A 26,018-nucleotide genomic window follows, 5' to 3' on the forward strand; every position below is an offset into this window, starting at 1 on the left:
AATTCATCAAGCAAGCTCCCTCTTTCACCCATACCTGCCCAGACCATGTCTTCGCTCTCAGAGAGATACTCTGGCATGGCTAGCGCATGCCTCCTACCTCATTCACATTTGGATAGTACATTTGTTTTCCTAGAGTTTACTTTGATCCAACCAGAATCACAAGCATCCCGGGCCTTCTTGCTTTCACACCAGTGGTTCTCAGACTTTTCGGTCTCAGGACTCCTTTACAATTTTAAAAATTACTGAGGGTCCTATTGGAGAGGGTGTGTGCTATGAACTGTGTAAGGCTGATGAATCACAGACCTGTACCCCTGAAACAAATAATACATGTTAATAAAAAAAAATTACTGAGGGTCCTGAGGGGCTTTTGTTTATGTAGATTACGTCTATCAATATTTACAGTATTAGAAAATAAAACAGAGAAATTAAAAGAAACCATTCTTGGGGTGCCTGGGTGCCTCAGTCGTTAAGCATCTGCCTTCGGCTCAGGTCATGATCCCAGGGTCCTGCGACAGAGCCCTGCATCCCTGCTCAGCGGGAAGCCTGTTTGTGTTCCCTCTTCTGCTGTGTCTCTCTCTTTTAAGATTTTAAATAAAATCTTAAAAAAAGAAGAGAAAAGAAAAGAAACCATTCTTTTAAAAAGTAGTAAATGTATTACTTGCTACTCTAATTAACATATTATAATGAAAATTAGGGGCACCCAGGGAGCTCAGTCAGTTAGGAGTCCAACTCTTGATCTCAACTTAGGTCTTGATCTCAGGGTTGTGAGTTCAAGCCCCACGTTGGGCTACACTCTGGTCATGCTCCCTACATGAAACAACAACAACAAAAACAACAAACCCCCATATTTTAATGAAAATTAACTAGGTCTTCAAAAACAAAAACACAGCAAGAAGAGCAGCATTATTTTACACTTTTACAACTTTCTTTACTATGTGGCTGCATAGGAGAGCTGATTCACATACTTGCTTCTGCAATCAAACCACTGTGATTGTTATTTTGGTAGACACATATAAAGAAAATCTGTTTTGTAGTGATGTTTGTTTCAAGGTCTTGGGGACTCCTAGGGCTCCATGGATCACACTTTGGGAATCACTGTTTCAAATCATTCTCCACTTTGCCCAAAGCTGTCTTCTGCACAAACACAATCATTTCATTACCTGCTTCTTTCAAACTGCCAATGGCTGCCTATAGTCCAAAGTCTGCCCACAAAACCCTTCGCATTTGGCCATACCCATGCCTGTCCGAACTCCATACCGCCTAATTTTATATACTGAGTACTCTGACCACCAGCGGCTACAAACAGATGCCAGAACTGTCCTGCTTGTTCATGTCTCTGAGCCTCAGCCTTCCTCCTGCCATAAGGACTTCTGCGCATCTTTTATAAGTCAATCCAAAGACCACCTCTGCTAGGAAGCCTTCTGTGATTCACCCTTCTTTTAGAGTTTCCTCTTTTTGTGTCTTGTTTAATTTTTGGCCAGGTAATTCAAGTGCATGAGATTAAATTCCAAAAAGATATACTCTACCATGAAAAGTAGACCTCTCTCCCACCTCAGCTATCCCTCCCTCCCCCAGGAGGCAACCACAGTAATAGGCTCCTTCTGCTGGCTTCCAGAGCTGCTCTAGACAGACATAAGCACATCATCTCTTTTACCCAAATGGTAACATACTATACACACGGCTCCACACTTGCTTCTCGCCATATCTCACACAGGATTCCATGCCGCCAAACAAACACTGGCCTTGTTTTCTCAACAGTTGCCAATTGCATTTTCCAAATGTACCGTAACTTATTGATCTAGTCCTCCATTGTCCGGGTATATGTATGCTTTTTGATCTTTTGCTGCAGCAAATATCCCTCTACATAAACCAGTCGACACGCATAATAGACCCTATAGCATTAACATCCAGCACTGGGGCTGCTGGGCCCAAGGGCATATATACTTGAAATTTGATAAATACGGCCAACCTGTCCTCCATAAGAAACATTCTAATTTATCCTCCCACCGGCCATACATGAAAGATGCTGTTAACCTTACCAAACAGTGTTATCCTACTTGTTAATCTCTGCCAATGGGGTAGATGAAAAATGCTACCTTGTTCAAGTATCGGTTGATATTTCTCCAACAAGATCAAATCTCCAGAGTTGTACTGTCCACATAGGAGAGCCACTAGGCACATGCAGCTGTTTAGATGTGATTTTAATTCATTAACATTGAATAAAATTTAAAACTCAGCTCCTGAGCTGTACCAATCACATTTCCAGGGCTCCATAGCCAATCTGTGCCTACCCATGCCCGTAGGAGACAGTGCTGATACCATCACTTGAAATGTGGCTCGTTGGAACTGAGATGTGCTCTATGTGGATAATATACACTGAATTACAAAAAAAAAAAAAAAAAAAGAGAGAGAGAGAGAGAGAGAATGTAAATGTAAGTATCTTCTTAATTTTTATACAGACAACATGTTGAAATGCTAACATTTGGATATACCGAGCTAGATAAAGTATTGCAATGAATTTCGCCTCTTTCATTTTCTTCCAATGTGACTACTAGGAAATTTTTAATGACGCGTGTGGCTCGAATTCTTTTTCTCTGGGAGAACAATGCTCCAGAGCGCACAGTGCTCTTTTGAGACTTGGATGTTAGCATTTTCCTTTGTAACACAGAAATAAGTGTAGTCACTATTGCTATAAAGAAAAACAGACTCATCAGACTCTCTTCTTCCTCCTTGCCCTTCCCCGCCCCATGCAGACAGGGAGGGCAACAAAAAGAAGAAAGGGTGCAATGGTCCCGATCACGAAATGCCAGCCCTAAAGCAAACCAATGCACTTCCCACCTGGGCAGTCACAGGCAGGAACCAGTGGCATCACTGACCCTGAGCAGGGCCTGATTTCCTGTGGCTCTTAAAACAATGCAACAGAGAACAAAGTGCCTTCAAAACAAAGATAGAAGAATGGCTCCAAATAAGATTTCCAGGACTCCGCAGGAACAAATTCCTCCCCTGCACCAACCTAACCCGCCTTCCACCCTTGCTTTGGCCTGGCCCCTTAACTTGACAAGTGTCCCTGTCTCAGCTCCAAATATCCTGCCTTCTTAGCAGCCGTACACATAGTTCTGGGTGACGACTGGAGGACGGAGTGGGAAGGGGACATCAGGGAATGAGGCTACAAGAGCTCTGCCCGAAAGGGCTCACATCACAATGGTTCTATGGAGACAATGGAATATATGTTTCTGTCATCTGTGTCTTTGACTTTGGATACGAAAGTCAAGAAAACTCAAGTTTTATAATATGATCTATAAATCTGATAGATCAGAATGACATTGTTTTCTAATCAGGTACTGAGGGAACAAGACCCAGTTATATCTGAGCACAAGTTATCTGCTTGGAAGAAAACATTATTTTATTATTATTACTGTTATTATTGCTATTATTGTTGTTGTTGTTATCATTATTATTATTAGCTGTGTGCCTTTGGGCAAGTGAACCAACCTCTCTGGGTCTCAGTTTTATCGTCTATAAAATAAGGGGATTGCCAAAGAAAATGAAAACACTAATTCAGAAAGAGATACGCACCTCCATGTTTATTACAGCATTACTTACAATAGCCAGGATATGGAAGCAACCCAAGTGTCCATCAACAGATGAATGGATGAAGAAGATGTGGTACACACACACACACACACACACACACACGTACACACACATCCCAGAATATTACTCAGCCATAAAAAAATGAAGTCTTGCCATTTGCAACAATCTGGATGGAGCTAGAGAGTATTACACTAAGTGAAATAAACCAGAGGAAAACAAATACCAAATGATTTCACTTACATGAGGAATTCTGAAAAAACAAAACACTCTTAAATACAAAGAACAAACTGGTGGTTTGCCAGAGGGGAGGCTGGTGGAGAATCAGCGAAGGAGGTGAAGGATACTTGGGGGTACAAATTTCCAGCTATAAATTAAATCACAGAGATGAAAAGTGCAGCATAGGGAATACAGTCAAAAACTTTGTAACAACTTTGTAACAACTTTGTATGGTGACAGATGGTGATTATGATCATCATGATGAGCACTGAGTAATAAACAGAATTGTCAAATCAGTATGCTGTGCACCTGGAACTAATATAACATTGTACACCAACTGTACTTCAGTAACAAATTGTTTAATAAAGATATATAAAAAGGGGCTGGATTACATGAGCTTTCCTATCTAATCCCATCCAAAAGTTTTGTGACCCGACGCAGATGCAAACAAGATATCACTAACCCCTTCATCCTCATTCTCTCCCTCACTTAAAAAACTCTCATTAGACCAGCCATTAATATGAGCCAGACCCTGAGCCTGACACTGGCATATAAATACGGAAAAACATCTCTTACAGCAGATGAAATTCTTAGGGGAGGAAAGAGAAGGGGAAGGGAACGGGAATGAATACTTACAGCAGAGTTCTTTACCTGGGGCCATGGACCTGCAGAGAAATTTTCACATCTCTGAGCAATTTTATGAAGAGAATGTTAAAAAATGCATGTGACCTCTCCAAAAGCAGAGGGCTAGGGATTTAGAGAGAGGATGACAGGCCAGGTACCATGCTAACTAAATTCTTAATATGCGATGGGTGCTTAAAAGAGTTAGTAGCCAAGGCAGGGCAAAAAGGGTGTGGGAGCAAGCACACGAGGGATTTGAACTGGAACCTTTCTGGAGCAAAGCCTGCCTCTTTCCCCACATCCAGGATGATCTTGATTAGAAGTATTTAACAGGCCAAAATAGTATCCTACTTTTTGACCTGGGATGATTGCACCTGCCCAACCAGAGGCTGGAGGATGAAAGGCGATGACCTCTACGAAACAGTCATCACTAGTCAGCGCTCCAGAGGTACCACGGGGACTCATTCATCAGACATCTGTTGAGGACCTACAGCATCCCAGGCCTTGGGCTAGATGTTCTCATTATCTTCTTCATTTATTGTGACTACATTTATCCTCCCCCAACATGGCAGAGTGCCCCCATATAAATGTGGGCCAAATGAGTAGATAGTGATGATCCTGGAACGGATTAATTTATTCTCCAACAAACTTTTATATTCTCTCCTGATCTCCATGGTTTGGCACTGTCACTTGCTCTGACCAATGGAATGTGGGTGTAAGGGACAGTGTACCAATTCCGAGCCTAGGCCTTAAGGGACATCCTATAGTCCTGCTTGCTCCTCTGGGGGCATCTGACCTCCACAGGGGAAGAATACTACATATGGGTAGCTAATGGACCTGTGTGGGGCAGACTGCCCCCATCAACCTGCACATCTATGAACATAAGAACAAACATTTATCATTGTTTGCCACTGAGCTGGGGGCGGGGGTTGTTACTCGGCAAAAGCTGACCGAGATGGTCTCCTTGACCCACATCCAGAGATTTCAGGCAGGGTGTGGCCTTGGCTTCTCTTACTTCTCATTAAGGATGGATTTCAGGGGCACTGAGTGGCTCAGTGGGTTAAAGCCTCTGCCCTCAGCTCAGGTCATGATCCCAGTGTCCTGGGATCAAGCCCCACATCAGGCTCTCTGCTCAGCAGGGAGCCTGCTTCCCCCCTCTCTCTCCGTCTGCCTCTCTGCCTACTTGAGATCTCTGTCAAATAAATAAACAAAATCTTTAAAAATATTTTTTTCTTTTTAAAAAGGAGGGATTTCAGCAGCTAGATTATTTCGTGTCCCTCTCTACCCCATTTTCTCTGGGCTGGTAATGTCCCATTCAAAGAAGACAGAAAAGGCTATAAAGACCCTTAACTTGGTCATCTCGCACCTGGCACAGAGATGGGCACAGGGCTGGTTCTCGGGTACTGCTTGGTGAATGAAAGCACAGGCTAACTTTGTTCATTTTGGGGGGGAATGAGCATTGTGGACACCGGTAGCAGGCCAGGTCTCAGATGCTCAGACCCACAGATGCTGTGGTCCCCCAAAGTGTAGGAAGTGGCCGGAGAGAGACACAATAACACTTGAGTCCACATGCAGTAGACCTGGACGTATTTATTATAATGTATTTTAGGAAACACATTATAGCATTTAGAAACCAAGAGTCAGATACCTAACTGACCGAGCCACCCATTCACCCCAATCATAGCTAGCTAGCATTTCTGAGCACTGACACAAGGTGCACTGTTTGAATGGTTTCACAGGTATTATTTTATAAACTCCTCATGGTAACTGAGACAGATACTACCATGGTCTCCATTTTTTTGCAGGTGAGGTAACTGAGTCCCAGAGAGGTAAAGAACCTGTCCAAGGTCAAGTGCAGTGAGGATCTGGACCCAGATGGTCAAGCTCCAGGATCCAGGTTCTTTTTTTTTTTTTTAAGATTTTATTTATTTATTTGATAGACAGAGATCACAAGTAGGCAGAGAGGCAGGCAGAGAGAGAGAGGGAAGCAGGCTCCCCACTGAGCAGAGAGACCGATGCGGGACTTGATCCCAGGACCCTGAGATCATGACCTGAGCTGGAAGACAGAGGTTTAATCCACTGAGCCACCCAGGCGCCCCAGGATCCAGGTTCTTAAAAGCAATGTCTCCATTGGAGAACCTCGCACCCCGTGAAGTTCAGCATTGCCCAAGATTAACTGCAAAACTGAGACCTTGAACCCCAAACTCCTGACCCCCAGTGAGCAACTATCCTTGCCCCATGAGAAGCAAGCACTATGGCAACAGCACCTGTCGTTTCTGGCGAGGGCTGGGTGGGGTCTGCAAAAAGCACAGGGGAAAGTGGTAAATGCCACGAGGAAGACTTGAAAGGGATGAAATGGGGACATAAACAAGGCTGCCAATCAGACACAGATGCTCAGCAGGTACGGAATACGGATAGAATTATCCAGAAAAAGAGGGCTGATAGAGCAAGGGTTTTGGTACACAGGGGCTGCTTCCAGAGCTCTTCCCAAGAGACCCACCCACCCCAGTCTGCATCGGGAACTGGCTTTCTCTAAGTGACATCCACATAGTCTATATTTAGGTCCTAAGTCACCCATTGTTTCTGTCTGGGTGGACACGGAGGGGTCACCACCCTGACCTCGCCCTCTCCGAGTCATACCTCTGTGTGTTCTACCAAGGGAGGCCTTTTTGGAATCTGGTTTGAATCAACTTCCCCTTTCATGGCTCCCACTTGGCGTTCTGGACAAGCTGTAAAAACATGGCTGGAATCGGGGCTTTACAATGAAGTACTGACCTTCCATCAAATACGTTTCCTTTCCCTCAACAAAACCAAACCAGGGTCACGTTTATCTCTGTGGATAGACGTTTCACAGCCCCAGTACAGCGAAGTCTTTAAACACTCAGGATTCGTGTCTCCGGTGCCCACCAACAGTCTGCGGTCAGTAAGACCGGGGACGTGGATCACGTTTGCTGAGTGCTGGCTCTGTGCAAGCCATGGTTATGGCTCTTTTCATTTATTCCTCATGACAATCTTATTAAGTAGACACTATTTATCATCCCCATTTTTTGCAGAGCAGAAAACAGACCGAGAGACATTTGGTAATATGCTTAGGATTGCATGGCTAGTAAGAGGCAAAGCTGGGACGCAAACCTACATCTGTGTGGTCCTAAAACCCAGGCCCTCAATCATTACACCCTAGCATCTCTCCATTGATACAGAACTCCCTTGGCCAAATCTCAGAAGATGGATTTATGAGATCTTTAAAGGGTTTCTCCCCTCCCTTTCTCCCCACCATATCCATTTGCCAAATGACCTCCCACACTCAGCCCCAATTCCTCCAGATCCTTTCTCTGGAGACTCTCAGAACCAAGAAATAAAAATGTATTCAGTAATATTTTCAAGAGCAAAATAAAGGTCAACTGCCACCAATTGCCAGCCAATTACATTTTGAGTGCCAGCTGATATCCTTGGGAAATGTATGTTTAAACGCACTCATTTAACTTTGAAATGGGAAAGATATGAGAACTGTGTTTGACTTTTTGTACAAGATACTTGCATACCTTAGATTCATATCAGAACTAAAATGAGTTTAGGGAAACTTCCATTTGACAGGTAGGGAAACTGAGTCCAGAAAAGGTAGTGATTTGTCTAGATACCTCTTAGGTAGCCACTAACTGGACCATAGCAAACATCCACCCAAACAGGCTGATTTGCCAAAGGATGGGAAAGCAAAGCATTGCGGAAGAAGCTGCAGGTGACCGGTGCTGGCGAAAGGGCTCCACTGTTGAAATCCTCAGGCAAGACCTAATAGCCAAGAATGTCAATTCTGGATCCATTCTGCTTGAGTTTGAAGCCTGATCCACCGCTCCCCAGCTAGGTGACTTTGGGCAGATTATTTATCTTCTCTAAACCTCAGTTCTACCACCTATGAAATGGGGATAGTAAAAATAGCCAGCTCTACAGTGTTGCAGGAATTTCATGAGCTCATGGAAGCAAAGTGTTCACTCATGTGAAAAGCATCTAATAAATGTTAGCTTGTGTTGCAGTACTTATTATTTATGTTGCATTAACTATCACTAAATTGTAGTAAGTCATTTTACATGTTTCCAATTTCTGTATCTCAAAGACTCAAAAAGCATTCTTTATCAGGTGAGTAAACAGCTGGATAAGTCAGATGGGAAAGGAGAAAGACAATAAAACCATCGAAATCACATGAAAAGATTAAAAATGTATGTCTAGATGGTCATGTATGAGAGTTGAAATTAGCCTTACAAAAATCAGTCTCAGAATTCTGGTGAGAGTGAATAGAAAAAGCAATGGACATTTTCTTTTAGAAAATAGGGGTGGCTATCCAAAGCTTTAATGCCCACCCACAAACAAAAGGGACAGAGGGAGTAACCTTCAGGCTTCCTAACCATTCTTCAGCCCGTAGAAATGTAACATTTCCAGCCATTCCTCCAGACATAACCAAACCAGGCACCAACACTCTTAATGAGAACACCAGTGAGTATGAATCTCCCCTTATAATATCTGGCTTCATTTTCTCAAAGATGAACACATTCACAACATAGGACTCACTATAAGGAAACCTACAAAAAAGTTCTTCCGAGCAGAAAAAACTTCCAAAACTTTTTTCGGCCACCTTTCAACCCAAAGGAAAAGAAAATATCTTAGAAATCCACTCTGTGACTTTAAAAAAAACTCCACAAACAAAAAATACCAGAAGGCAGATGCATCCTTTTTTTCACTCTTTTTTTTTCCTGATTAATTGAAAACAGATCTCTTATAAAAATTAAAATACTAGCACCGTGGAACAAAGAGTGAGAGACACCCCCATCCCCCCTCCTCCCACTCTCTCTCTCCTCCAATCACAGATGCTAGAGGAAGCACTGACAGCTAGGCACTCACTTAACTCATCATCTCCAACCAAGCCACCATTGTGGTCTTACACACAACCACACTCTTTTCTGATTCACACTAAAGTGAGAGAGAAGTCCCCCTCCATCATCCCAGGTGTTTTTAACAGCAGCTCCCTGCCCATTTGCTTGGGAGGTGAAAGCTTTGCCCTCCCTCCCGTCAGCTCCCAGCCCTGCCCAGCCAGGCATAGAAGTGGGGTGCCTGTCCATCCCTGACTCTGTCACAGTGAGCTTACCTGAGCCCGGACAAAGAAGCAGCACCAAACCATGGGGCGCTCCGGCCTCATCCACGCAGAGTCCCCCGCCCCTAACTGCGACGGAGCCCTGCAGACGGGATTCTCTGAGCTGAGCAGAGCATAGTTTCCCTGAAGGAACTCCTCCCTGCCACTTGGGCTGCATGACAGGAAGTGACAGGGGGCCATCAGTTACAAGTGTCAGAAGCTGAGACCACACCAGCCAAGCGCTCCCCACCTCCGGCGGTTTCCTCGCCTGCTGCTGCTTTTTCAGAGCACTGTGCCTTTGGGCATTCGGAGGCACTCCAGAACCCAGTGTCTGGCTGGGCAAGCCCCAGCCTGGAGGAAACAAACAATGCTCACTGGGTCCCCACCTAAAGCCATGTGGGGCACTCCAGCAGCTCCAAAGAGTTCGTGGCTAGGACATCGGGCCTCAAGTCTGGAGCTTTGCAGACCCGACCTCAAACATCAATCAGCGTGAGACAGAGAAAAGGGACACTGGGAGAACTTTGTTCAGAGCTGAATCAATAGAGCCAGCAGCCCTGCCCGGGACACAGAGCCCTCACTGAATCGCCAAGTTCATAGCAACTCAGTAAATGAGAGTGATAGTGAATACCACACCCATCCGTTTCTTTTCTTTCTTTCTTTTTTTTTTGTTCCTTAGGCAAATCTCTTCAGAGCCCCCTTCCAAACAGCTCCCTCTGGAAATCTCCCTTTCAGTTTGTTGATCACAGAAGGCCTGACAGCTCTTCTCAGAATTAGTATGGAGGGGCGCATGGGTGGCTCAGTGGGTTAAGCCTCTGCCTTCGGCTCAGGTCATGATCTCAGGGTCCTGGGATCAAGCCCCGCATCAGACTCTCTGCTCGGCAGGGAGCCTGCTTCCTCCTCTCTCTCTGCCTGCCTCTCTGCCTACTTGTGATCTCTCTCTGCCAAATAAATAAATAAAATCTTAAAAAAAAAAAAAAAAAAAGAATTAGAATGGAAATAACTCATGGCTGACATTTCTCACTTTACACAATGGGATCCCACCAGAATGAACACCTTTGCCGGTCACCTGCCTTTCACAAATCCAAGACTTTCTGGGTGAGCCAGACTGTCTCACAGGGACCTACAAAGTTTCAGGTGAAATCCAGCCCTGTTTGACCCCGCTCCACAAACAACTTGACGGCCTCACTTCCCTGCATGGTGGTGGCGGCGGCGGCGCTGGGTCTCAAATCCCAGGAGACACAATGCCAGCGCAGCCTTCAATGATTTATTTTTAGTTTCTAGTTTCTGAGTAGTATTTGATTGGCAACTTTTAGCTACAAAGATTTAGGCAAAAGTCTCCTGGGGCTTGTTTAACAAATGCACAGATTTTTAAGAGCCTTGACTTGTTTGAGCCCTGAGTGAAGTGGGGGACCCAGCAAAGAGAGAAGAAACTTCCATCTAAGACAGGACCCTAGAGCACATAGGGGAGCAGGCTCTCCCCATATCCTCTCACAGCAGTGACTTGGCCCCTAACACAGGGCCTCTGAAGAGTGCCTTGTGCCCTGCAGACATTACAGAAGAAGGAACCGGGTTCTGGATGAACAAAGATAAACCACCCATGACTGAAGAACAAAATAAGTTCTGGGATTTGCAAAAGAGTGTTGAGGGGCCAAGATGTAACTGAGCCTGGCCAATGCATTTTTTTAAGGGACAAAGTCTGGAAAGGCTTCTTAGAGCAAGAGACATGTGGGTAGAATTTGGAGGGCTTTTCTAGCAGGAGAATCAGCGAGGGCATTAGCAGGGACGTGCAGACCCACGGGGTACTCGGCAAGAAAAGCAAATGCGTTGAAAGCACTGCTCCCCGACAGACTCGGGTCTCGCTTCAAAGAGCTTGAAGGGGTCCTATCTGTTTGGACAAAGAAGGAAGTGAAATCACCATGAAAAAGGCTCAGCCCTTTTAGGCAACCATCTGGGTCACCTCAAAGCCCACATGTGGTAACTACCAGGTCTGGCACTCAGGAAACAGTTGGCCATGTGTGCCAAAAACGGCAATGCCCAAAAAGGTGGGTTTCAGCTTCTCCTTGGTATCCCCTAGTTCCAAAAGCCTGACTCCCCACAAAGCAAGCCTGGGGCGGGGTGGTGCCTGGTTGGGGTGGGAGGGAAGGCATTCCTAAAAAGGCCTCTTGCCTAACCTCCTGCACAGAAGGGGACCTGAATTCGTACAGGCCTAGAAACATGGTGAGATTAGGCAGCTCAGCTAATGAAGAATGTCAATCTCCCGAGGGCCGATGAGGTTCTCATAAGCCCTGCCGCTCCTCTCCTGGAGGATTTTGAAACATGCCACTGAGTGGAGCCCCAGCAGCCGAGGCCAGGGTCACCCCCAATGAGTGTCTAAAGGGAATATAAAATGATCACTAGACTTTACTTCTTCTCTGGGGAAAAGAGGGCACAGTCACATCAACTGATCCAAGAATGATTAAGCCTGACTTCTGGTTGCTGACTATGAACGAGAAAGAAGAACCGAAACCTGTGGGCTGTAGCACTTCGTGGAAGAGGTGAAATTGAGTGGGTCCCAGGGCAGGGAGCAGTGAAGAGGGGGCACGGGCAGGAGAGCCAGCAGATACCCCCTGCAGGAGAAAAGGAAGGAAGGAACAGGGCATGGCCATCTCCCCTGACATCCCTGCTTTAACCAGAAGCAAGAACTCCAGGAACGAAAATGGTCCATGTAGAGGGCATCTTGAAGGAACATTTCAGTAGTAATAGGCTCCTGCCACACAGAGTTCACATTCATTTTTAGCTTCATAATGGAAGTTTATAAAGGAACAGGAATGTGGGTTTTCTCTACAGGGCACCTAGGATACAACCAAGTACTCAAATAGGTTTTTCTACAAATTTTTCTATCTTAAAAGTAACATGGTGTCGGTATAATACATTCAAATCATACAGAAGTATATAGTGTAATAAGTGAGTCTTCCCAAAGGCCCTGCTTTTTTCTCTACCCCAATCCCATTTGCCAGAGGCACCCATGTCAAAGCCAGCTGTAGATGAAGGGGTTATAAACCCAAGTGCTTTCAAGGCTGGGGACAGGTACCTGAAAGAAAAGCCTGGGTGAGCCCCCAGAGCTTATGGGGGTCCCAAGGGACTACTGGCCCAGGGTTACCAGGCATTCCAGTTTTTCAAGAGAAGCTGCAAATCCCAGGTTATATCTCACAACGTTTAAATCTCACAACATTTAAATCTCACAACGTTTAAATGCTGGCAACAAATCCACCTTTTTGAAAAGTGCTAAACAGGCCACACAAAACACAGATGCTGCCTGGATACAACTCAAGGGCCACCAGTTTGGCAATCCTTCTAGACATTTCCTTCTGTCTCAATGCGCACACGTTGCTATGTACAACATTTTATTTTTTTATTTCTGTTTTTCAAAAATGGAATGGTAACAGTATTCTACCACTTGCTTTTTTCACTTGGCATCCAGAGGCTCCTTCTACATCATACATATTTTAGACTCATACGGCGGAGCATCCCACAGTATGGAGGAACCTGCTAGGTCAGCCCCTAGCCTGTGAACTGTCTGCCAACAGGAGAGCTGCTCTTGAAATCTGGCCTCCCAGTTACTTATTAACTCTGCCCCCGCTGAGAACATCATTCATGATGAAAGTGCATCTGTGTGCAGATATTAAAACATCCTAAAGCCACAGTTAGGGGCGCCTGGGTGGCTCAGTCAGTTGGGCATCTGCCTTCAGCTCAGGTCATGATCCCAGGGTCCCAAGATCGAGCCCTGCCATCAGGTTCCCTGCTCTGCGGGAAGCCTGCTTCTCCCTCTCCCACTCTCCCTGCTTGTGTTCCTTCTCTCGCTGTGTCTCTCTCTGTCAAATGAATAAATAAAATCTTTTTTTTTTAAAGCCACAGTTACAAAAACCATAAACGGTGACTGCAGATTTTTGATGTTTTAATAGAAGTTGCCATGCAGTTTTTCATTTGACCTTCACAAGTATCCTGAGATAAGCCTCATCGTTATCGCTACTGTACACATTTTTTTTTTTTTAAACAGAGGCTCAAACAGGTGGCAGGAGCCTGCCCAAGAGGGCCTAGAGGTGGGCTGACTTCCAAGCCCCTGGTGCAGCCCTACGGCTCCTGGAGCAGACCTCTAGAAACCTGCCCTAGAATATTCTGGAACTTGACATACGGCAAATGTTGGACTGCAAACCACAGGAAGAGAGAAGAATCACTAACAAATGGGATAATTCATTTCTTGGAAAGGAAAGCCTCCTTTAAAAGCCCTACTTCACACTGTACAAAATAAATCCTACATAAATCAGAGTGAAACGTTAAAAAGAAAAAAAAAAACCTATGAAATTCTGGGGGCGTAGGTTCTCAGGGTATAATATTTTTCTCTAAGTGTGTGGAGCTGAATCACTATATATTTATAATGGGGAAATACCCATAAGGCACCTATAATGCAAAAAATGGCTCCCGTTTCCCCACATCTGGTTAAATAACCACATTACTAGCAAATTCTTATTGTATGCATTAGACACCAGTGCCAAAATGTGGACCCAGCTACGGTGCCACCACATGCTTCCTTCTGGCCCTGCGACTCACACGGATGTGTTTCCTGCACTGTTATTCTACGTATTCCACCGAATTTTCTGTTGAGAAGTTTCAAGCAGTTTTCTCACCAAAAATATTATAAGAAACATATTCATCTGGGTTGTGGTAATTTCATGTACATAAGACAAAATGGTGAGATTTAGTAGAATTCTTCATTAAAAGTTGGTGACTAACAGTGGTTTTCTCCATGTGAATTTTATTCTGGTTCCTCAGTCTCTTCCCTATTTGTACCCAAGAAGCCATAGATTTCACAAAAGCTCAGTGATGGCCGGGAATTTCATGGTCTTTGACCATATTCCATTGATGCCTTACATTTTTATTTTCTTATTTTATTTTGTTAAAGAGAGAAAGCAGGGAACACCTGGCTGGCTCAGGCGGTTAAGTGTCTGTCTTTGGCTCAGGTCATGATCCTGGAGTCCCAGGATCGAGGCCCACATCAGACCCCCTGCTCAGGGGGCAGTCTGCTTCTCCCTCTGCCCCTAACCCTGTTCTTGTGCTCTCTCTTTCTCTCTCTCAAATAATAAATAAATAAATCTTTTTTAAAAAGAGAGAGAGAAATAACACACATAAGGGGAGGGGCAGAGGGAGAGGGGGAGAGAGAGAGAGAACTCTCAAGCAGACTCCTGGTTGAGCATGGAGACAATGTGGGGCTCGATCCCACCATCCTGAGATTGTGACCTGAGCTGAAATCAAGAGTCGGACGCTTAACCGACTGACCCACCTAGATGCCCATGATACTTCACATTTTAAAAGAATCCCACAAACCGAATTGAAAACTAGGCAATGAAACAATCTCATGAAAACGGGATGGCTGCAGGGATCAAATTAAAATAGTATACTGCATATCGATTTAACCAAGATCCTAATATCAGAAAAATCATTGCTTCATGGATCTTAGGTTGTGGACGCTACTGTCAAATTCAAGTAAGACTAAGAAAAAACAAAAATTTATGTTGCGGTGGAGAGGGGAGGTACAGGACTACTCATTGATGTTACTAGGTTGGCAGGAAGGCATCGTGCATGGCAAGTCAGTGAGAAATAAAAAGGGCTTCAAAATATTTCGAGCCGGGGCGCCTGGGTGGCTCAGTGGGTGAAGCCTCTGCCTTCGGCTCAGGTCATGATCTCAGGGTCCTGGGATCGAGCCCCACATCGGGCTCTCTGCTCAGTGGAGAGCCTGCTTCCCACTCTCTCTCCGCCTGCCTCTCTGCCTCCTTGTGATCTCTGTCTGTCAAATAAATAAATAAAATCTTAAAAAAAAAAAAAAAATTTCGAGCCTGGGCGTTACCTGTGGTCATGCATTCTTATCAAATGTCTTCATATCTACTCCCCAGTGCTGGAAGTGTGGTTAATCCAGTGCAAAACTTGAACAACTACTCTGCCCCCTTCGCCATGAATCACCAACAAATGGGGGATCCAGACCCCATCCCAGGCCGGGGCTGCTTGTATGCAAGACAGTTTAACTCAAGAGACTTGGAGCATTTGAAAATGTTGATGCTCTTCTAGAGTTCTGCTTAATATCCCAGCTCAACGAGATTACAAAATGATGAGAAGAATGTGGGAGCAAACCTGGCTGCCCAAGGTCAAGAATGAATAAATAGAAAAGTCTTCATCTATGGTTTCAACACAAGAACTAAAAATAAATGAGGCTCAAACATGGAAGTCTCAACAGATTGCTAATCATGGCTAATCTTGAGTGCTTATCTTGCTGGTTTTGTTACCAGCGACTGCTTGAGCACTGTATTTTTTCTCTCTAAACAGAACTGAACTTTTATAATCAAATTCCTCACATTATTTTGGCAACCGACACACAGACAGCTATTTTAAAAAGCGAATCAGAAATAGGGAAAGCTGCCTTCCAGTGTGCGTGGTGAAGAAGCAGCACCCTAGGGCTCCCCCTCCTTCATGAACACAAGCAAGGGTGGTCTGAAGCATTTCCACAAGGAGCAGACGGGGGTGTTAGCAAATAAGCCCATTTGATTTATTCCTCAGAAACATGGACACCCTGAGTACAGCTTTTTCAAAGGACCGTCTCTTTGTTACACTGTCAGTTCAGAGAGAAACTCCAGTGGGTTGCTGACCTCTGCCCAATTCTTAGGAAAAGGAAAGGTTTAAAAACTGATTAGCTGATATCTACCAGCCAGAGAGCTTCCTTACTTGGAAATGAGAGTTGCTATTTGGCCGTTATACTGTCAAAATTGATTAGAAGTGGAAAATGTGAATATGAAGGGGGGGGCGTGGTATTCCTAGCACCTGAATATCTCAGGGGGATTTTAAACAGTAATTTGCTCGTTTCAAAGAACAACCCTTGCCAAACTGAATTTCTGAGTTAGAAATACATAACAAAGGCAGAAATCATTTTTACAAAATAGTTTCTCATCCTTATTTTGAATCCAGATATCTCCTTGAAGATAATTTCTGGGAACAATTGGCTGGCTGAAATGACCAATTGACAGAGTAGCTTTGTGTTCTCTGGCTCTGCCATTTGCTAGTTGAAGACCTGGTAACTCCCTTAACTCCCCTGACCCTTAGTTTCCTCATCTGTAAAACAGGAATAATGACTCCATTATCCCTCACAGGGTTGTAGAGAGGTCTATAGGAATCTAACTGATACATGTGTTTCAAAGCAGACCTGCAGATGATGGAAACATTGGGGTCATTATACTATTCTTTCTATTTTTGCCTAAGTTTAAATTTTTTCATAATAAAATATTTTTTAAAAGACAATTAAAAAAAAAAAAAAAAAGCCAGTAATAACTTCTTGGGTTTTTTTTCCAAGCAGAAAATGTTCCTCTTAGCAAGTTGAAAAGTTGGTACTAAATCTGAGCTAATTTGACTTTTATCCTGATTTGAATGAGAGCTGTCAACTAGATAGCTAATAAGAAAAAGACAATGGAAGTTTGCAATTTTCCATTTCCCTTCTTCCTTCCAATAGGGAAAATAAAAATATGAAGGTGGTTAAAGCTTTAGTTCTATTTTACTTTTTTTTTTTTTTTTTAAGACAGGGAAGGAGAAGTGGGGGTAGGGCTGAGAGAAAGGGAGAGAAAGTCTTGGGCAGGCTCCATGCCCAGCACAGAGCCTAGCACAGGGCTCGAACTCACAACTCTGAGATCATGACCTGAGGCAAAATCAAAAGTCAGATGCTTAATTGACTGAGCCACCCAAGCACCCCCTACTCCCATCTACTTTTCCAATGTTATAATGCTGACTTCCTTGAAATCCCTGTCTGTCTAAAAAGTTCAAGGTTTCTACGAAAATAGCCCCCCAAGAAAATAACAAGAGATTGAAAAGGCTCAAAGTGACTCAAAGCCTCAATTCTGCCTACACCACAGCGAAAGTGGTTTTTTGTTTTATTTTGGTTGGTGTGTATCCATGTGTACTCGAAGAGTAAATATGTCCACTTTTTTCTTAAATCCGAATCAATAGGGAATCAATCGAACACTGGAAACCAGCAAACCAAGCGGTGGGCGGGATTCTCAGAAAAGGCTTCCAGCTGCCACCAGAGGGAAGTGGATTCTGGTTGGAAGCTCAGAGCCTTCTCCCAGTTAGTGCTCTGCTGGGGAAGCTGTCCCTTTAAGTCAGACTTCCTGGTAAGGCTCAGAGATTTCCGCCTGCAGCTTCCTGGAGACGATGTAAGATAAACAATAAACCTCGATGTAAGATAAACAATAAACCTCGCAGCAAAATCTTGGACAATAAGCCCCACGTGGCCCTAACGAGAAGCAATTATAAGGACTGACAATGGCTAAAGCATTTCCAACAGGAATGCAAATCTGTGATAAACATGGGGGAAGCATGCTACCCCACACACCTGCACGAACTAAACTAATTTAAAAAAAAAGTTCTTAGCCTCTCAACAGACTGAGAAATAGTTGCTTCCAAATTTGGCACTATTTTTCTTAAATCATTGTCTAAGAGGAAGGCAGTCTGTTCTTTCTTTCTTAAAGTGCTACCACCTATTGGTGAGAGCTGTTGAGGCCAAGGGACCCCATGAGTCACCTACTCCACGTGTCTCTGTGAGGGACATTTAACCCTCTGGATACTCTGCAGTTCAACTGTCTTCCTGGGTTTAAGGAGAACCCACATTTGTTCGGCTGAAAGAGATGAGGATGCCACACACTTTCTCTCCCGGCCTCCCTTGTGGCTCTGGAAGGAGAGCATGAACTAGGCTCAGCCAATCAGATAATCCCACCCCAGATGTGGCATCAAAAGCTGGCATGCAAAGAGCAGGAACACTGCAGACAATATTCTTGGAGGCGGGGTGTGGTGGCAGCAGCTCACAGAGGCAGCAACGAGGGTAACTGAGCAGCCACATTACTTAGCACAAACCAGGCTACCTACACCCGCGCAGCAGTGGCAGCAAGTGTGCTTGTAGGAAATGTTTAGTGGTGTAATCTGAGCTTGTTCTGGGTTCCCTAACCCTTCCGAAATTCTCTGAGCTTCCTATATCCTGTAATAAATTTCTCTTCTGCTTAAATCAATCAGAACTGGGTTTTACTGCTAGGGGTTAGCTCATACCCACAGAACACAGGACAGGCTAAAGCTGAAGCAGTCCAGAACCTGATCCCACAGATGGATTCTGAGCACAAAGACTGAATGGCTTCTTTCACATTTCAAATTCAATCCACACACTGTCCCTTGGTCCACAGGGCCCTGCATCAATTGGCCCCTCTCTCCCTCCTAAGCCCTTATCTCATTCTACTCTCCTGCCAACTCCCAAGCTCTAGTCACACCTTCTGTTCCTCATTAAGCTCTTTCCTGCTTCCAGGGCCTTAGCACTTGCTCTCCAGAAAACCCTTTCCTCCAGATCTTCATGTTACAGCAACATCTCTCTCACAGTTTGGTCCCAGCTTACAGGAAGCCTTCCCTGACCAAACTGCCTAAAGGATCATACTCCCCACCTCACCATCTCATCCCCTATCTTGACACCCTGTTGATTTTCTTTCCAGCACATGCCCTGTGATTAATTGATCTATTAATAACTTTGGCAACCACCATTGATTGGGGGCTTGCTATGCACTGGACATTAAACATTTAATTCTATGACCATTATGAGATAGGTACTTTTATTATCCTTAGTTTATAGATGAGGACACAGGCTCAGAGGGGTTAAGGAAGTTGTCCAAGCTTGGCAGTGGTGGAATAGAAGTTTGAATCCAGGTCTGTAACACGGGCCCCTTACCATGTGCTCATTCAGGCAGTTGTCCGATGGCAACTAAATGAGCATTAACCACAGTGTAGACTCTGGAGCAACAGGGCAGATCCCACACTCACGGAGCTGACAGCCCGGTGTTCCAGCCCTATCACCTGGAATTCTCTCTATTAACTATTAATAGAGAATTCTCTCTATTAACCCTATGACCCTGCTGAGGAAAGAAATGCAGCCTGGCCTGTGTAAAGAGGGAGCAGGGGTCCTTCATTCACAGAAAAGTGCCCAGCTCAGCGCTCAAAGTGTTGGGCATACAAAAAAACACAAAAAACAAAAAACAAAAAACAAAAACCTCATGGGCCAGAGGGAATGCAGACCTGCAAAAAATGTCTGCTGCTCATCCTGCCATGTTCCATGGCCTTGGAACACCAGGAACACTGAGGAAACAGAATACTCAGGTCCCACTAGGAGAAGAGCCATTTGAGCAGGTCATTAAGGTTGGGTAGGGTTTTGCTAGTGAAAGGAGAGAGGAGCCACAGTGAAGGAGAGAAATGGGGAGATGTTCAAAGGGCCACGGGAAGCATGGGGTGGTTAAGCTGGGAGAAGAGAAGGTTGCAACCAAGGGAGAAATTTCAACTCCTCCCTGTTGAAAATGGAGAATGAGAGAAAGATTTTCAGTAAGAACAGATACATGATCAGATAGAATTCTTTTTGTCAAGAATAGTGGCCATGACTATCTAATATGGGTGATATTTCCCATGTTAAAGTACATATACATAAATATATTAGCTAAAAGCCAGGAATTTAACAACAATAACAAAATTCCACTTCTATGCTTCCCAACTCCCTCTCCTTGCTAAATGAGAAGTGAGACAAATTTCCTCTCCCAACAGGAGTTAAGCACAGCCATTCTCTCCCATAATGTGAAATTACACAGAGCTCTCGTGTCACTAATTTATGGAGCAAAGAAGGAATTCCCCTGCTACTTGACTTTACAACTCCAATCACCTCTGGCCAGACTCCTCCCATGTGATAACAGGAACCTTACCCCTGGGTTGTGTCATTAAAACGAAAGGCTGATTTTTATTTTTTTAAGAATGTACAAGGTTGAGGCACAAATGTCCTCCTGTGTTGAATGAGCACCTGGGAGCTGTGAGAGGAGTCCCCATAACCACCCTCTGGGGCAAGGTGTGACCAAGCACACAATGACGGGCCCTACGAAGCAGTCTGCTAAGTTTGGAGCTAAGGAGGTCTGGGAACCCTGAGGCCCACCAAGGTGGCAAGGGTACAACATCTGGAAAGTAGACTGGAAATCAAGGCAAGCAGTTTAGCTTGGGGGTTAGGAACAGGATGTCCGAGCCAAACAACCTGAATTCAAATCCCAGTGCTATGCTTATCATGTGACCTCTGGCTACTGACTTTTCTTTACCTCCATTTTATCATCTGTTAAATGGGGGTAATAAGAGTAAGACCACTCTGGAAAACAGCATGGAGGTTCCTCAAAAAGTTGAAAATAGAACTACCCTATGACCCAGCAATCGCACTACTGGGTATTTACACTAAAGATACAAACGTAGTGATCTGAAGGGGCACATGCACCCAAATGTCTGTAACAGCAATGTCCACAATAGCCAAACTATGGAAAGAACCTAGACGTCCATCAACAGATGAATGGAGAAAGAAGATGTGGTATATATATACAATGGAATACTCTGCAGCCATCAAAAGAAACGAAATCTTGCCATTTGCAACGATGTGGATGGAACTAGAGGGTATTATGCTTAGCGAAATAAGACAATGGGAAAGACAATTATCATATGATCTCCCTGATATGGGGAAGTTGAGAGGCAACGTGGGGGGGTTGGGAGGTAGGAAGGGAATAAATAAAACAAGATGGGATCGGGAGGGAGACAAACCATAAGAGACTCTTGATCTCACAAAACAAACTGAGGGTTGCCGGGGGGAGGGGGGTAGGTAGAAGGGGGGTGAGGTTATGGACATTGGGGAGGGTATGTGCTATGGTGAGTGCTGTGAAGTGTGTAAACCTGGTGATTCACACACCTGTACCCCTGGAGCTAATAATACAATATGTTAATAATTTAAAAAAATTTTTTAAAAAGAGCGTCCACCACATAAGGCTATATAAATTTCTATTTTAATATTATATAACATATTATACACAACATTGTATAATATAGTAATATAATAATAGTACTATGATCCACTTTAACCCGATTGAAGAGAGAATTCGTCAGGGCACCTGGGTGGCTCAGTCAGCAAAGCATCCGATTCTTGCTTTCTGCTCAGGCATGATCTTGGGGTCGTAAGAGCGAATCCTACGCTGGGGTCCATGCTCAGCAGGGAATCTGCTTGAGGATTTTTTCTCTCAACCTCTGCTCCTCCCCCCAATGCCACTTTCTCTCCATCTCTAAAATAAATAATTTTTTTTTTAAAAGAAAAATTGTCAACAAAAATGAGGGATCTGAGGAGTGGAGGCCCAAGAGCAGATAGCTGGGCAGTCTTTGTGCAGTGATTCCTGAACACCTCGAGGCAGAGTGACAGTGACACTAACATGGAACCAGGCAATTTGCTGAGCCAGAGTTCGGGCCCCACCACATCTGGGCCATAGGCTTGAGTCATTTAGCCCTTAAAACCTTCATTTCCTTGTCTCTGCAAAGGGAACAACAATAGTACCCCCTTCATACTTTGAGCCAAGCCCTGGTGTTCAACTTCACAGGCATTTTTCACAGATAATCTCCCCAACAACACTGTGAATCACATACAATTATGATGTCCATTTTACAAACAATAAAACCCATGGCTCAGAGATGTTAATCAAAGCACCAAAGGGCACACAGCTAGAGTGACCTGCAGGAAGTCTGACCCAAGCCAGCACTCTAAGCTCTTGTCAATTCTGCCGACGTGTGAAACATGAAAAGGGAGCACCAGAGTCCCTTTGCAGGAAGAAGGGGTAACTGATATGTGCATGGGAATTGCCCTTTTAGAAGGGTGTGTATTTGCCCGTCCCAGATCCCTGCCCTTATGGCACCTGGGAGACCACGGATCTCCCCCTTGGTCAGCACCTCCTATGTGCCAGGCACCGTGATGAGTGCCCATTCCATCATCACCATCTCATCACCAGGGCAACCTTCCTGGAGGCCAAGACTGGAGGGCGCTGAGGCTCAGAGAGGTTGAGTTCCTGGCCCATGGGTTACAGTTTGTCCATGGTGGCACCCCAACACACACCTGGGTCTGTCCTACACCCACTCAGACTTGGGGATGGGCCCTCAAATGTCCCTCAAGTGCCCCTCTCTCCCCCTCATTACCTCCCACTCGAAAAGCACAAAGCTGCTTATTCTGCACCAAGATAATGACCACGGGGACCAAGCAGGGCCAAGGCACAAACTGTAATTACCGCAGACAACGATTTGCATTCCGAATCTGAAATGTGCTCAGGGCCTCACTTGAGACCTGTAATCAGCTTAACCTCTGCCCAAATCTCTCTCGTTATGAAGACATACTTGACGCACTGGGCCACGGTGGGGTTTGGAGAATATGCCTCTGACCCCAGCGACAGCCACCTGAGGAAAAACCATGCCGTGAAGTGACCAGGGTTGAGTGGGATTTAAACCCCAGAGAGGTCACACTCCTCCACCGCAGAACAAAGCAAACAGCAGCCAGAACAGCAGACAGGCAGGGCAAGACCGGTAAATAATTAAAGGCAGGAAATGCATTACATAACGCATGGGCCTCAGTGCCCAGAGGTGGAAGGAACCCCTCTCCTCTTTATCACAGACTGCTGTCTTGTCCATGAGTCGCATGTCCAGGTGTGTGACTCTGCTCCCCAGGACGACACAGGACACCTACTAGATCAGCAAAAGGCACATTATGAGAAAGAAAGAAAAAAAAAAAAAAAACCAGTACTGCATAAGAGAAAGAGTTCCGGGAAGACCTGTCCATGCTATGATGTGGGTACTCCCAGGTGTGGAAGGAGGGTATAGCAAGGCAAGTGGTGATGCCAGAATTTTCAACCCTGCCTCTGGCCTCTTTTGAATCACAGAAGGATTTGTACTAAGTGGTAGGGTCCCAGGGATGGGTTCACTGGAATTCACTGTGGCTCTACTTTCTGTTAGTAGAAACAGAGGACAAGGGGCGCCTGGGTGGCTCAGTGGGTTAAAGCCTCCGCCTTGAGCTCAGGTCATGATCCCAGGGTCCGGGGATCAAGTCCTGCATCGGGCTCTCTGCTCAGCAGGGAGCCTGCTTCCTCCCCTCTCTCTGCCTGCCTCTCTGCCTACTTGTGATCTCTGTCTGTCAAATAAATAAATAAAATCTTAAAAAAAGAAAGAAAGAAAGAAACAAACAAACAAACAAACAGAGGACAAACTGCATGTCAATTTCCATCACCCTGAATCCTGACCAAAGACATGCACAGGAAACTTCTACTGCAGCTGATGGTATCTGCAAGCTGAAGGTAGACGGCCCTAAGAATCAAAGCATTTCTCAAACCTTCATGGGCCACACATCAGCTGAGGATCTTGATAAAATGCAGATTCTGAGGTCTGGGGTGGGGCCTGGGAGTCTGCATTTCTGTTGCGCTCCCAGGTGTTATTGCTGCTACTGCCGCTTTGAGAACCTTTGCTAGGAGACACTGAGTGGCTGCAAAAAACCAAAAAAAAAAAAAAATTCATACTTCCTGTGTTTCTATAGTCATGGTGCCTAGCGATGATTTCACCCTAGGAGCAAAGAAGTAAACTCAAGCCCTAGATATCTTTAAAATTCTTGTCTCCAAGTTATCTCGTTGGTGGTGAACAGGATGACTGTTCCTGAAGGAAAACTTTGTTCAGATCCTATTAACTAAGGAAAATCCAGCAGATCTTCCCTTGGCTGACGTTTCTGAAATAGCACTGGATCCTCTGAGGTGCAAAGGACCTGAGGCATCAAAGGACAACATAGCTGAGCATCTTGCCTTGTCAGTGTTCTCATTCACGGATGCCTGTCCCCCATTCGGCAGTGTGGCTGGCCAGCCCACTGCAGGTGTAGTCATGTTCTAGAAACCAGGTATCCTGCTAACCCAGCCTATCAGTTGTGGCTGGGGGCACCTCAGCTACTTGAGCACGACATCAACAGTCACAGACTGCAACTTCCCAACCAGACAGGCCCCTTAATAGAATCATTCAACTAATCCGATGTATTTTTTATAAAAAACTGGCTGGAGCTGGCTGCCCTGTCCATTATGCAAACAGTACACAATGAATTGCTGATAGCATCTCCTCACCGTTGCCAAAATAAACCCTGCCAGGGGGAGCAGAAATAAGCCCGGTGACTGTAATCAACAATAGTTGCATGAGATTGTTTAAATAAACACAACCAACCACAGGTAAAAATGTTTTTATCTCCTCCTATGGCCAAGCCGGAGACTTCTGCGATTGAATTCTTGTAGAAATAAAACCAGGATCAGGGGTAAGAAACAGAAGGCAGCTGAGGGGAGAATGCCAACTTCCTGTTTCTTCCAGAAACACACATGGAGATATCAGTTTTTAGAATAAGCAACTAGAACTTATAAAACCAAATTGATTGACTTACAGTGTCTGTTACTGCCTCAATGTAGGGATCTTCTTTCCTGTTCTTGTCTACTTGTACACTCTCATGCACTTTTTGACATTTGTCCTTTGATTTGGGTAGTGGAACTATTTCTTAATATATTAAAGAAGTCTGATACCACCAAATAACATAAAATTACACATAAGAGATACAATAGGCAATATTAGCCTTTAAACCAAAGCTCTAAAAGAGCACAATAAAATGTAAGTGGACAGGGAAGGGAAATGAGCATTTATTAAAGCAGAGGGATCATGTTCAAGTAGGAGGCACGGTCAATGGAGGGACTTTGGTGAACTACGTCAGAATGACTCATGAAACAAGATGGAGAAGTCACTTCCTGAGCAAAAGGGGTATCAGGACAAAAGGAAGAGTGAACTGAGGACAAGGGTTTTAATGGCACATATGTAGGGCCTCTTAGTCATTCTGGATAATGAGATGAGCACATTTTAAAAAGAAGGAAAAAGACATGACATGAAGACCATAAGAATAAGCAGCAGGTTTTATTATGTTTCAAGAACAGCAAAATCTTGGCCGTTCGTACCAATAATACAGACTTGAAAGGACTATTTCAGTCTAAAGCTCAAGTTGTTCCCTTCCTTGAGATGTTTTAGAATTTGATGATAAATGTATTAATGCATGGCAAAGGTTTGGCCCAAGAAAAACATGTTTGATTTTAATTACACAAGCTATAAGACAGGAAACATACCTTGGGGTGAAGGGTATTTTTAAAAAGCCAGTACCTTTTTGATCCCCAAATTACTAAGCCAATTTTGCAATCTGTAGCCCTCTGACTTTCAAAAATAAATGAAACCGAAGACGAAGAATGCACAGGCTACCATATTAAGCATTTTTCTCTAATTTTCCAGAAGTGGCATTCTAACAGTATTCTAAAGTGTTCCCCCCAAACCATCATCCAGAACCCATCAAAATAATGTATCCCAACTTAGTTAGATGCAATTGAGTCACCTATTAATTCTTTGGAATATTAACTCTTTGGGGGATGATTTCTTTCTTGGCTGAGTACACAATGTTCATTCTTATTAAGGTGCTTTCCTCCCCTCTCAAATATCCAAGTAAGATTTATGGATTTGTTGTTGACATTAGAAAAGGAAGACAAAATTCCTC

At 44.5% G+C, this 26,018-nt stretch overlaps 1 protein-coding gene across 5 annotated transcripts in view; it reads right to left on the reverse strand.

Moving 5' to 3' along the window:
* ARHGEF3 (Rho guanine nucleotide exchange factor 3) overlaps positions 1-26,018 on the reverse strand; it is a 318,215-nt gene that overhangs the window by 165,674 nt on the left and 126,523 nt on the right. Inside the window, exon 1 of one of the 5 annotated variants that reach the window (XM_032868358.1) lies at positions 9,566-9,692. The exons of the other annotated variants lie outside the window; for them this stretch is intronic. Within the exon in view, the coding sequence (XP_032724249.1) occupies positions 9,566-9,616 (51 nt within the window). The 5' untranslated portion in view covers positions 9,617-9,692. Of the gene's footprint in view, positions 1-9,565; positions 9,693-26,018 lie in introns of those variants that run through there. 5 annotated transcript variants of the gene reach the window in all.

This window comes from Lontra canadensis, unplaced genomic scaffold (assembly GCF_010015895.1).
Source record: "Lontra canadensis isolate GAN:19392208 unplaced genomic scaffold, GSC_riverotter_1.0 scaffold35, whole genome shotgun sequence".
NCBI lineage: Eukaryota > Metazoa > Chordata > Mammalia > Carnivora > Mustelidae > Lontra > Lontra canadensis.